The sequence below is a fragment of the Papilio xuthus genome, unplaced genomic scaffold (genome assembly GCF_000836235.2).
Source record: "Papilio xuthus unplaced genomic scaffold, Pxut_1.1 DF825946.1, whole genome shotgun sequence".
Classification (NCBI taxonomy): Eukaryota; Metazoa; Arthropoda; class Insecta; order Lepidoptera; family Papilionidae; genus Papilio; species Papilio xuthus.
In genome coordinates this window covers 1,113,424-1,125,731 of record NW_013532703.1, presented here as the reverse complement: position 1 = coordinate 1,125,731, position 12,308 = coordinate 1,113,424, and the positions used below count along the sequence as shown (strand labels likewise).

The 12,308-nt window shown below is 33.5% G+C and overlaps 1 protein-coding gene across 1 annotated transcript in view; it reads right to left on the bottom strand.

The window, feature by feature from the left end:
• Positions 1-362: 362 nt before the first annotated feature.
• The window catches only part of Inv (invected homeodomain), a 51,697-nt gene continuing 39,751 nt past the window's right edge, over positions 363-12,308 (bottom strand). The window contains exons 4-6 of the mRNA XM_013321949.1: positions 5,406-5,411; positions 1,328-1,431; positions 363-1,116 (exon numbers count right to left, since the gene is read on the bottom strand). Of these exons, the coding sequence (XP_013177403.1) occupies positions 850-1,116; positions 1,328-1,431; positions 5,406-5,411 (377 nt within the window). The 3' untranslated portion in view covers positions 363-849. The remainder of the gene's footprint in view (positions 1,117-1,327; positions 1,432-5,405; positions 5,412-12,308) is intronic.

Here is a 12,308-nt window from a genome sequence, read left to right as displayed (position 1 = left end):
GTCGATGCGCCAGCAGAGTAAGTAGTTTTAATATCTTTCTGATTAAGTGCAGAGAATTTATGTAGACAAAGATTTAATCAGAGCCATATATTGTATTTTAAAATGTAGCTAGTTATTAGATCTTTTTTAGTTAGTAAGCGATAGATCAAGGCTGTATTTTTGCATCACAGTAAAGGGTAATAGTTCGTTATTAAAATTGTACTTTGTCTTAGTAAAGCTGTCACGATTTGTGTGACAGTTCGCAATTTGTCGCAGTTCAGTCTTCGCTGCTGAAACATGTCACTTTGCAAAGTTAGTATTTTTCAAATTATGATTCTTTTACTTTCTTAGAATTCAATTTTGATAATTTACAAATGTTGAACATTGAAGTTATATTGTTTCTTTTTTAACTGTTTTATCTTGAACTCTATGATTATTTTGTCAAATTTTCAAACTTAAACAATTCGATAGCCAAAAGTTCGTCGTCAAGTAAAGCAACGCCACTGTTAAAAAGTCAAAACAACATTGTTTCGAAAGGGCCAACCAAATTAAATTATATCATAATACTAGCCGTCGCCTGCGACTTCGTGAGCGCAGTATTGATAAACGTAACCTATAGGTAATATGCCTGCGTACATCAGCAATAGACAGACAAACATTTTTGCTTATTTTTTCAGCAATGCAAATACATCGTGTGTACTTAATATGCCTTTTTAATATTACATACAGACACTCCATTTTTATTAATATATAGATTGGTAATTCGTCATTTTAAGTTAAATAATTTCTTTCGCAAACAATGATATTTCATCCACCCTTATAATCGAATTTACAATCGCATTATAACCAAAAAGATTACTAAGCACACTTTCAATGTCTATTCTGTAGCTCCTTTTCCCTTTCCCTGGCCTTCATCTCCAGTTCCTCCTCTTCCTTGGTGAGGGGCACCGTGCTATGATTGTAGAGTCCTTGCGCCATGAGCTGCAGCGCGAGCGGGTTCCTCTGACCTGAGGCTTTCTTGATCTTGGCTCGTTTGTTCTGGAACCAGATCTTGATTTGAGCCTCGGCCAGGCCCAGCTCTGCAGCCAGCGCCTGCCGCCGCCGTTCCGTGAGGTAACGGTTCTCAGCAAACTCGTGCTAAAGAAAATAAAAGTTTGTCGTCTTTATATTGTCAACAAAATACATGAGAAAAAGAAATGCCTGCTAAAAACTAAAAAAAGTATATCAGATTTGTACCTTAAATATAATAGGGGAATCTATCAAAGAATAGAAAAAGCTGGCCATAATAAGTACGATTGCTTTTGGTAATATAATGGATATTCAAGAGTCTACTCTGTAGACTATTCACCTTTAGTCTCGCAAGCTGAGGTCCAGAGAAGGCAGTCCTAGGTCTTTTCTCATCAGACGTGGGTCCCTCCCCGGGCGGCTTCTTCGGTCTTCTCGTACGAGGACCTGCGACACAAGAAAGAATGGAGTCAGACTATTCTTATTACAAGGATTTTTGCCTTTTTAGGATACCAATGTATAGCCGGAATGTACCAGGGTATCATGACTTTATAGAAGATTAGTTTCAAGAAGTATTTGTTTTTTAGAAATGTTTCGTCATTTGGTAAATTGGTTTTTATCGTCTATATAATAAAGTTTAATTTATCTTACACTATAAATAAGCGAAGTGTTCGTATGAGTAAATAATTTATAAAAGTTTTTTTTTAATAATAAAAAGTCCCGCAAACAGTAGCTGGCAGCGTCCCGCTGTTAAAGACCTAATTATGTTCTCGTTTTTTTTTTCAATGTTGAATAAAAAACTTTATGACGTTTGCTTAAAGTTTAAATTGCCTTGTTTATTTGTATTGTTTATTTAGGTATCCATGTTTAACCTTGAAATTGACAGACTTATCTTTTTTGTTACTTTTGTTTCTTATACTAACAAACTTATGTTGTCTCAATACTTTTCTTTGCAACAAATGAGGCTAAAACATGTTATTTGTGAATGTTTCCGCTGTGCAAACATGGTACTTAGGATTATGAAGAACTAGACAAAATAATTGTGTGTTAAAAGCATTTTAAGGTATGGTTTTTATAATAAATATTTTATAGAACATAACTACCCCAGTAGCATGATAAATGTCGTGATGGCATAGTTAACATACAGTAAATTTCGATTCGCGATTTCTCAATTCGTGGACAAAAAATTGTAGGCAAATTTCGTATTCACGGCCAATATATTTCGACACATTTCTAGAATTAACTGTACTATACAAAATCACACATAAAAAAGGAACATTCCAAAAAAAAAACAAAAGTACAATAACAAGCAATAAAACAAACACACAAAGTTAACACGTTGAATGCTACTCTGTTACACTTCTTTGAGTCCCTACTTTCATAGCATACTGTATTAAAATATTGCTATCCCGTTCTTATACTTTGTAAAAAGAGAGATAACAATAGTATCATTCTACGATACTACGAGTAGCATTCAACGTTTTATGCCGAAATACTCATACAAAAAATATTCTTTTAAGAGTGAGAGTGATGGAGATATGTTTCTATACAAGTACTTTGACAGTGTAAACGGTTAAAACACAAAACACACAGCAGACAGAAGAACAAGCACAGAATCTTCGTCGCAGTATCCCGAGTCAAGCGAGCGATGCAATATCTTAACCAATTCACATTTGCTATGGAAGCGATTGTTTGCTATAAAATTGGTCAAAATATTGCACCGGCCGCCTGACCGGCCGCAGATATACTCCGTTGTTATCCTGAAAAATAAAAGGTTTGATTGACGCACTCATGTTAGGCCCTTAGGGCCCTTACCACTACAGACTTTTCTTTTCATTATAATACCAAATCTGTGTTATGTACGCACGTCTATACATGTCCATACTGATTAAGGGCCCAATTATCAGCAAATAAAAAGTCTGTATACGAGGACCTAAGGGTCTATAGGGGCTCACATTAGTATGTTTTTCTTACACTAATCTACACTTGTGTTCACACATATTGTCTCTGTTTTATCAAAGAGAGTGAGCGAGATGACAATATGTGTCAATACACTAACGACAAAGGCCAACGAATGCAAAGACTATAAATGCCAAAATTAATATTTCTTTGCACAGAATATAAACCCACGTTGGTATGATCTGTGTATGTACCAATGTAGATTCATATTTTTCCAGTCATCAAGCACTGGATTAATGTAAACGGGGCATAAGAACAGATTACTGGATTCATAGTGAACGTAATAAATATTAAATTAGAAAGCTTCACAAGAACAGCAATGTTATTAACAATACAAAACATAACAAGTAAGAATGCATAAAAATATTATTGTCGAATTACAGTCGAACCAGGATAAGCGAGAAACTCGGGTAAGAGAAACCTTTATAAGCGAGAAAATATCGCGATCTCTAGGATTTGTTTATCCAGGTTCGTCTGTAATGTCACGACATAATCATGCTAAAAGGGTAGTTACAAACTATTTGAATTGTAGTACATTTTTTTTTACTACGGCCCATGTTATTACGAGAAACTTCGACTAATAAGTTACGTGACCATTTATTTTTCGACTCAAAACGGGACACTGGTTTTATTCAGGTAATAAACATGTAGTCAATGAGATTTGAACTGGGTTTTCTCAAATGTATTGACCGACGATATGGTCTTGAACTCACACACTGCTCGCGTCTATCAACACAACTGCTTATATTTTCGCCGGGCTTAATAAACTAGACAATTTAGCGTCCCGGCATTCAAACTATGGACACCGGGACTCATAACTATAATACGGGACAGTCCCGTTCAAAACAGGACGTCTGGTCACGTTACTAATAAGTGACTGGTTGGTAAGAAAAATGCAAAGAAAAATTCTTACAAGATTGAATGTGTTAATAATAACAGGAAGTATAAAAGACGATAATTAAAATTTATAATCTGTATAATAATGGCCTTTAATATATTTATTAAAATAAAAATATAAATGCAATAGATTACTAATCAAATACAAGAAAAAATACATATTATCCCTTTCATTCACTATGAAAAAGACAGAGACACCAATTTCTTTTTTAATCTTGTACTTTTCTTATTTCTGTTTCGTTAGTAGATACTATGTTTTATGCAATTACTAGCAGTGGCCCGCAACTCCGTCCGTCTGTAGCCTATGTGTTCTGATATATATATTATTTTCTACATCTATGCCAAATTTCATAGAGATCCGTTCATCCGTTTTGGAGTTACTTTCAAACAAACATCCATCTAAACATTCACATTTATAATGTTAGTAAGATGTCAACTCTATACAATGTTATAAAATTACTGTCGTCACGGCCACTATTATACGGTTGTATAATTAAGTTGTATCTATTGTGAGAAATGGTAATTTTATAACTAGTCATCTACGTTTTTATAGCTAAGTTTTTTTATATCGTAAGTTGGCAAACGAGCGAGCGGCCAACTGAAATCGCTGAAATAGCGAAGTGACCGTTGCCCATAGACATGCGCAATTGCATATGCGTTGCCTACCTTTAATCGACGGAGGAGAGGATGCACAGAATGAAAATAATTTCCCTTTCCCATCATTTCCTCTCATCCGGAAAGTCCACTTCCATTTCCCATCCTTTTCTCATAAGAAAAAGCTTGGGAAGGGAAAGAGGAATAAATTAGGCCTCCGGGACGCTAAGTAAAATTAATATGTTAAGAAAACATAATAAAATAAGGATATTTCAACCGAAAGAGGTGTTAGTGTCGCGATTAATTCTGTCCGAAAATATGTAAAACCTACATGGATAGAAAATGGCATAAAAGAAATAAAACATGACATGACAGCTATGTTTTTTTTTATGAAAACCGTTTTCCCGCCAATCATAGATAAATGTAGACCACCAAAACGCGGTTGTTGATAACATTAAAATACAGATTAAAAAGAAGAATCAAAATAGAGTTTAATCATCAGCTTTAAGGTTGTTTTGATAGATTGAAAGGTCAGTAGCCTTTTAACGTTTTTTTTTTACCGTAACGTAGAAATAGACTTTTTATACGTCAGCCGTGATTTTGTAGGCGTCTAATTTGACGTTTTTGTGACATTTGTCACGGTGGTATACTTTAAAAGTGACAAAAAAAGGCTGCATCTCATTTCGTGAGATCTTAATTGTAAAGAAAATAACATTGTCACCAAACTGTTACAACAAGAAACATAAAAAAACAATTAAAGTACATATTTAGATTTTAGTTAACCGCAATAAAACATATTTAACTAAAATAGTGGAATAAATCTAGACAATGTATTTATTACGTGAATTCTTTAGTTAATACTCTTCTTTCGACCCTTACTGTATTTCAATGGATGAAAGTAATTGATAAAATTAATATATAAAAAAATGGGTTTGTCTCACGTTGCTGCCGTGAGCTGGTCCCGTACTTACTTCTTCCTAAAACAAAAGAGAAAACCAATTATTAGAACATACATGAAAAGCAAAACAATTTATAAAATTGAACAATTTAGCTCGCGTTGTCATGTTCAAAATACGTATAATTATCAGCTGTACGTCCCCACCGAGGGGCTTGGAGCCTACCCTAAGTTAAGGGTGATTAGGCCATAGTCAACCACGCTGGCAAGTCCGAGTTGACTTCACACATATCTTTGAATTTCTTCTCAGATATGTGCAGCATCACGATGTTTTCCTTCATCGTAAATTAAGTATAATTATAACAAAATATCACAATGGTATGTCTACGAAACTATTATAAACTAACTATCACACGCGACACCGTCCGCGAAGAAAAAAAAAAACATAATTAGTATCCTATGTTCTTCCAGACTATGTTCTACATCTATGCCAAACGAGATCCATGCAGCTGTTCTGTAGATACCTTCTAACAAACATCCATACGAACATTCACATTTATAATATTAGTAAGAAGTAACATTAGGAGGGCGAAATTTTTTTTTTATAAGAGAAGGGGGCAAACGAGCGACGGGAACACAGAGGTGATCAACGACACCCATGGACGTCTGCAACACCAAAGGAAGTGTAAGTGCGTTGCCGGCCTTTAAGGAAATGGTATGCTCGCTTCTTGAAGGTCCCTAAGTCGTATTGGTTTGGAAATAATAATTTAATTAAATCGAATAGATAATTTAGTTCTTTTTTTTTAATTTTTAATCAAGCAACTAAACTACAAAGGTTGTATAAGTAATTTAAATAGATTTTTAAACATCTACGATGTTGTCTTTGGTTAAAGAAACTTGTCTAATTTTAAACTTCTATCAAGTTAGCCTGATACACCGACTATACAAAAACATAAAAATCGAACGTAAAATCTAACAAGCAAACAAACAAATGTAAAGCCAAAGGGAATTAACGTGCGTTTTTTTCTATACCATTTTATAGTGTGTACACATCCTAAAAGTGGAAGGGAAAACCGTTGTGACGTCAGACCACCCAGTAACATCAGCGAATAATTAAGACATTATGTGTTACATGATATTATCTGTAACCAGTTCGGAATTCCTATTTCTGGAGACCTCGTTTCGTTTTAATGGCCTTGTTATAGGACTCGGGGTTCGTCGAAAGTCGCTACAAATATTTCAAGTATGTTGGGAAATATTTAAAATTACTTTAAAAATTTCTATTGTTATATTGTTATAGACAATTAGTGTAAATTGCTTTTAAGTTATTTTACGGTCGTCTGAATTGTGTTTTTTTTCCTTTTTAATTACTTAGACCAATTTTTTTTTTTGATATAAAATATTAGCAGATTTTTTTGTTAATGTACTAATATTTCTTTTACCATTCCAACTAAGCTCTATGCTTGTGTTAGGATATGGTTTACGACAATAGTCGAATGTCGGGATTCGAACCCCCGACCTCGTGATCGGAAATCCGCACCCTTAACCATTAGGCTATTGACGCTTTAAAATTCCCGATTAAAATATTTTTTTTTCTCTGTTTTATAAATTTATTAAGTTCGTACAGGTATTATTTAGTCTACTAATCTCAGGAACTACTGGTCCGATTTGAAAAATTATTTTTTTGTTGGATAGTCCATTTATAGAGGAAGGCTTTACGCTATATAACATTACGCTGCGACAAATAGTTTTTAAGTACGCGCGGACGGTAGACAACTAATTTAGACCTATGGCGACAACTAGTTTGATCTTAATTAAATTAGGTATATATGTAGAACATAGAAGAACAAATGGAATACTTATTAAGATTATTTTTTTAATTCATCGTGGACGCAGTCACGGGCGAAAGCTGGTTTTAAATATTCATCGGTATTGACAGTTTTATACTTACTCGTATTTGTAATTTAATCCTTTATTATACTAATTACTGCTCGATGTTTGTTTAAGGCTTTTGATTGGTTTATAGTTAACAGCGGCCGTAAACGCGGTAACATCAAAGCTTAGTAATAATGCCTGTTTCACACGAGGGAGGTAAGACAGAGTAGTAGATAGTGCAGTACTGATATATTTTCTCGTTCCCTTAACATATTTTTGTGTTAGAGACCTTGGGTGTGGGGTGTACTTAATTTCTTTATTCTTTTAAACATTAGAATCCTTTGGCGCGAATGACGTGCTTTCGTTACAAAGTTACGTTACGTCGACATTTTAGTTAGGCTAGTGTTGAGTCAATACACTGCCACATTTTCGGATTTTCTACTTAACAATTCTTACATATACATCATCATAAATTATCGTTAACTATAAAAGGTTAAAATAAGTTTAAATATACTGATATTTACGCACATTTACTGTAGAAATAATATTATTCAGTAACCCTAATGCGTTTGATAATTTATAAAGATAAAAAAGTTAAGGAGAATTTCTTGTATCGTTTATTTTGTGTGAAAGTGTCTAAAAAATATGAAAATCTTATCATACAATAACATAATACGTTAATAATTTAAAAAGAAATCTACCATAGACGATAAAAATAATATCGATATTCCCAATATCTCGCCATCAATCAAAATCGATACTGGCCACTATAAAAATAAATCAACAGTCTCCATAAAAAAATTACCGAATAAAATAATTTAAACAAAAAAAATTCAATCACAAGCAAATATAAGATGTAAATACTTAAGATTAAGGTCGATAATAATTTAAGAGTTACGCAATTGAATTGGGTATTTTATCGGTAAAGAGTAATAATAGGTCTCTTATTGGAGGCAAATGTCTTCATTACAAGACTTCGTTGGTGGCGCGAACGTGTTAAAAGACCCAACACGGCTCAAACAAGGAGTATTTATATATAATATTTGAATAGTACAATGCTTTAATTTGAAATTACTTTAAGCTTATTATTATTAGTCTACTAACTATCTCATACGAGGAATTAAAAAAAAAACTTAATTAGTAGCCTATGTTTTCTTCCAAATTATGTTTTTTTATATCATAAGGTGGCAAACGAGCGAGCGGCCACCTGAAATCGCTGATATAGCGAAGTGACCGTTGCCCATAGACATACGCAATTGCATATGCGTTGCCTACCTTTAATCGACGGAGGAGAGGATGCACAGAAATAAAATATATTCCCTTCCCATGCATCCTCTCATCCGGAAAGTCCACTTCCACTTCCCATCCTTTCCTTATAAGAAAAAAGGTGGGAAGGGAAAGAGGACTAAATTAGGCCTCCGGGACGCACACTCATCAGTACTGTACTTGGAATTGCTTCCACTTGACGCCTGTCTTCTGTGTGGTCGTGGTATTTCACCGGGCGAGCCGGGACAATTCGTGCGAAGATGTTAAAGCGGGCTCTACCACTGTTAAAATCTAAATGTTCTATATATATACCAAATTTCATCATTAAACCGTTCTAGAGATGCCTTCAAACATCCATCCAAACATTCGCATTTATAATATTAGTAAGATTGTAAAATTCCAATAAATTCTTTAATAAATTAGCTTACAAAAAAACATCTTGCTAAATCAAGCTTATTCAAAGAGAATAACAAAGTTAACCTCAAACTTTTCTATTATGCAGTGAAAACCCACGCTAATTGAGATCACAAAAGTAATATATTTTTATTAGCCATAAAATTATTCATGAGATGTTCATCAAGGAAAAGAATATGTTAATTTTGTCTACTATAAATATATTTATTTGTAACTTGTCTTAAAAAACATTTTATAACTATGAACACAAGAACAATTAAAATGTTAATTTCGTTACATTTGGGACACCTTTTTCTTCAATATACATCCTAGGTTATCTTACTAATATTATAAATGCGAATGTTTAGATGGATGTTTCTTCTTGTTGAGGTGCCTCTCCGACTAACGAAAGTTGGCGATCAGTTCTTCATATTTTCCATTGTCTCTTGCGAGGCGAAATAGTTGGCACTCCCAACCCCTGTATACTCTCGGATGTTGCGCAACCAGGACTTTTCCCATCAAGATGAGTTGAATCAGATTGTATCTCTATGGATGTTTGTTAGAAGGTATCGCCACGACTTCATGGATCTCGCTGAAATTAGGCATAGATGTAGAACATAGTCTGGAAGAACACATAGGCTATTAATTCAGTTGTTTGAAATTACGCGAGGATGGAATAGCGGGCGACAGCTAGTCCTTTATACGTTTACCAAAACTTATTATTACGATAGTTAGTTATAATTTATTTATTATAAAGGTAAGGAATGCAGCATAAGTATGCCTAAAATTTTAATAGGCGTTTTTAATTCACAACTGTGTTACGATAAATGAAATTATCTTGTTATCGATTACGGAATTTCTTTTATGAAACACGGTCGTAAAGTATTTTAAACATTGCCGTTGACATTTTTGGAATTAAATATTTTTCTTCTTTTTTTTATAATTGCATGTGTTCGTGGGTTTCGGAGACCAAAATCCCCGTTTAAAACATGTTATCACTGTTTTGTTAGGTAATGCCAGGGATGACGTTATGTTTTATACAGAGATTAGCTATCGCCCGTGACTACGTCCACGCGGAATTAAAAAAGAACTTAATTAACCTATGTGTTCTTCCAGACTATGTTTTAATCCCTACCAAATTTCATCGAGATCCATACAGCTGTTCTGGATATACCTTTACAAACATCCATCCATTTGCATATTAGTAAGATAAGATTGACTATGGCCTAATCACCCGTAACTTAGGGTAGGCTCCGAGCCCCTTGGTAGGGACGTATAGTGAGCATGCAAAATCAACGGTAAAAACTTTTTTAAACAGCATTAAGTCAGCTGCAGTTTTCATACAAAATACATTTGAATCGGTTTAAATATGTTTTTTTCTTAATTGCTAACCAGTTTACGAAGTTGACAGTTGTGATTGTCCGTATGTCACAGTAGCGAAATCCGACCTCCACGAAACTGGATTGAGTATGCTAATTCCGCGGCGCTGGTGTCGCGTAAATTACTATGTTACGACGTTAATCGCTTTATTATCTGTTCCCGTCTTAATGAGGCGGCCATGTTGATTTTTTGACAGTTATATATTATTATTAAGAGCGACATTTCGTTGCAAGAACGAGTTTTATTTGATAATTAATCATTTTTATGTTAATTATTATTTGAAATTATAAAATTAATAGAGATTTGCCTATTTTATTATATCTTTTAACTGTAGTTTGATAGTAACTAATATATTGCCTATTTTGTATAAAAAAATCTTAATAAGTGTAGCCTATGTGTTCTTTCAGACTATGTTCTATACTTATGTCAAATTTAATCGAGATCCGTTCAGCCGTTCTAGAGATATCTTCAAACACCCATCCATCCATCCAAATCACATCCATATAAACATTCGCATTTATAATATTAGCAAGTTAAATAAAAAGCAGCTCTTTAAGGCATAAATTCGAAAAAAAAATGAATAAATAGTATCCTATGTCCGTCTCCTGGCTCTAAGCTACCTCCTCACCAATTTTCAGGCATATCGGTAACACCGTTCTTGAGTTATAAATAGTGTAACTAACACGACTTTCTTTTATATATATAGATTATACATAAGTAATATTTATAATATTAGTTAGAATTAAGATGTATAATTATGTTTAATATAGCTATTTGTCCTTAGTTTTGACCGCACAGGACAATTTGGTGTCATAAAGCATGGCTTACGTTGTAAACGTTGTTGGAATGTTGCCGTCTGTGGCCTCACAACGTTTTATGGGCACTTTGTGGATAACATTAACAATTTATTACGACAAATATTTATTTATATATGTATATTATTGTATTAAGGTGCGTGTACAGCAAGGAATAATCTATATATATAAAAGAAAGTCGTGTTAGCTACACTATTTATAACTCAAGAACGGATTTACCGATATGCCTGAAAATTGGTGAGGAGGTAGCTTAGAGCCAGGAGACGGACATAGGATACTATTTATTCATTTTTTTCGAATTTATGCCTTGAAGAGCTGTTTTTATTTAACTTAATAATATAATAAATGCGAATGTTTAGATGGATGTGATGTGGATGGATGGGTGTTTGAAGATATCTCTAGAACGGCTAAACGGATCTCGATTAAATTTGGCATACGTATATACACTAATTAAGTTTTTTTATATATCCACGCGGACGGAGTCGCGGGCGACAGCGAGTAGGAAATATTTAATAGGAATTATTTCAGATGTCACAAGAAATTAATTCTTTAATGGATCCAAATGTAAAGTGAACTAAGTTCATTTTCGGGAAAAAATCTTGTTCATAATGTATGTACTTATGTAGAGTTAAGTATGCTATGTTAGAAAATAAAGATAAAGTTAAATTACTTAACTTCTAAAATAATTATTAAATAGATATTATCGTATTAATATTAAAATTTTAACAGGACACGGGAAGTTCGATTAACCGTGGGTTTCTTAGACCAAAATCTGTATAAAACATATCGTCATCTCTATCATTATCTTTGACAAACCAGAGATAGCAATATGATTTAAACAAACATTTAGCACTCAGAAATCCACGGTTATCCACGTTAGTTTCATAGTCATCAAACAAAAACTACAATATCAATAAAAACTATAAAAGCCCAAGTTAATTAAGTTCAAGTTAATTAGTCATCAAGAGGGAAGCGATGCCGACAAATGTCTAACTTAATTACCAATTATTAATACTCGGCATTTTACTTAGACCTGATGCACCTGGACGACAAACTTAGAAGCAGGTGGAAAGATTTTATCTCTTCCTATGATATATAAATATTCTTGTCTATTTACTGTACTATATAGTTGTTTATGTACATATATTATTATATACATATATAATTATATATTAGTTAGAATCCTTTGGCGCGAATGACGCGCTCTCGATACGAAGTCTAGTGTCATAATGATTAGTCATCATCATCAG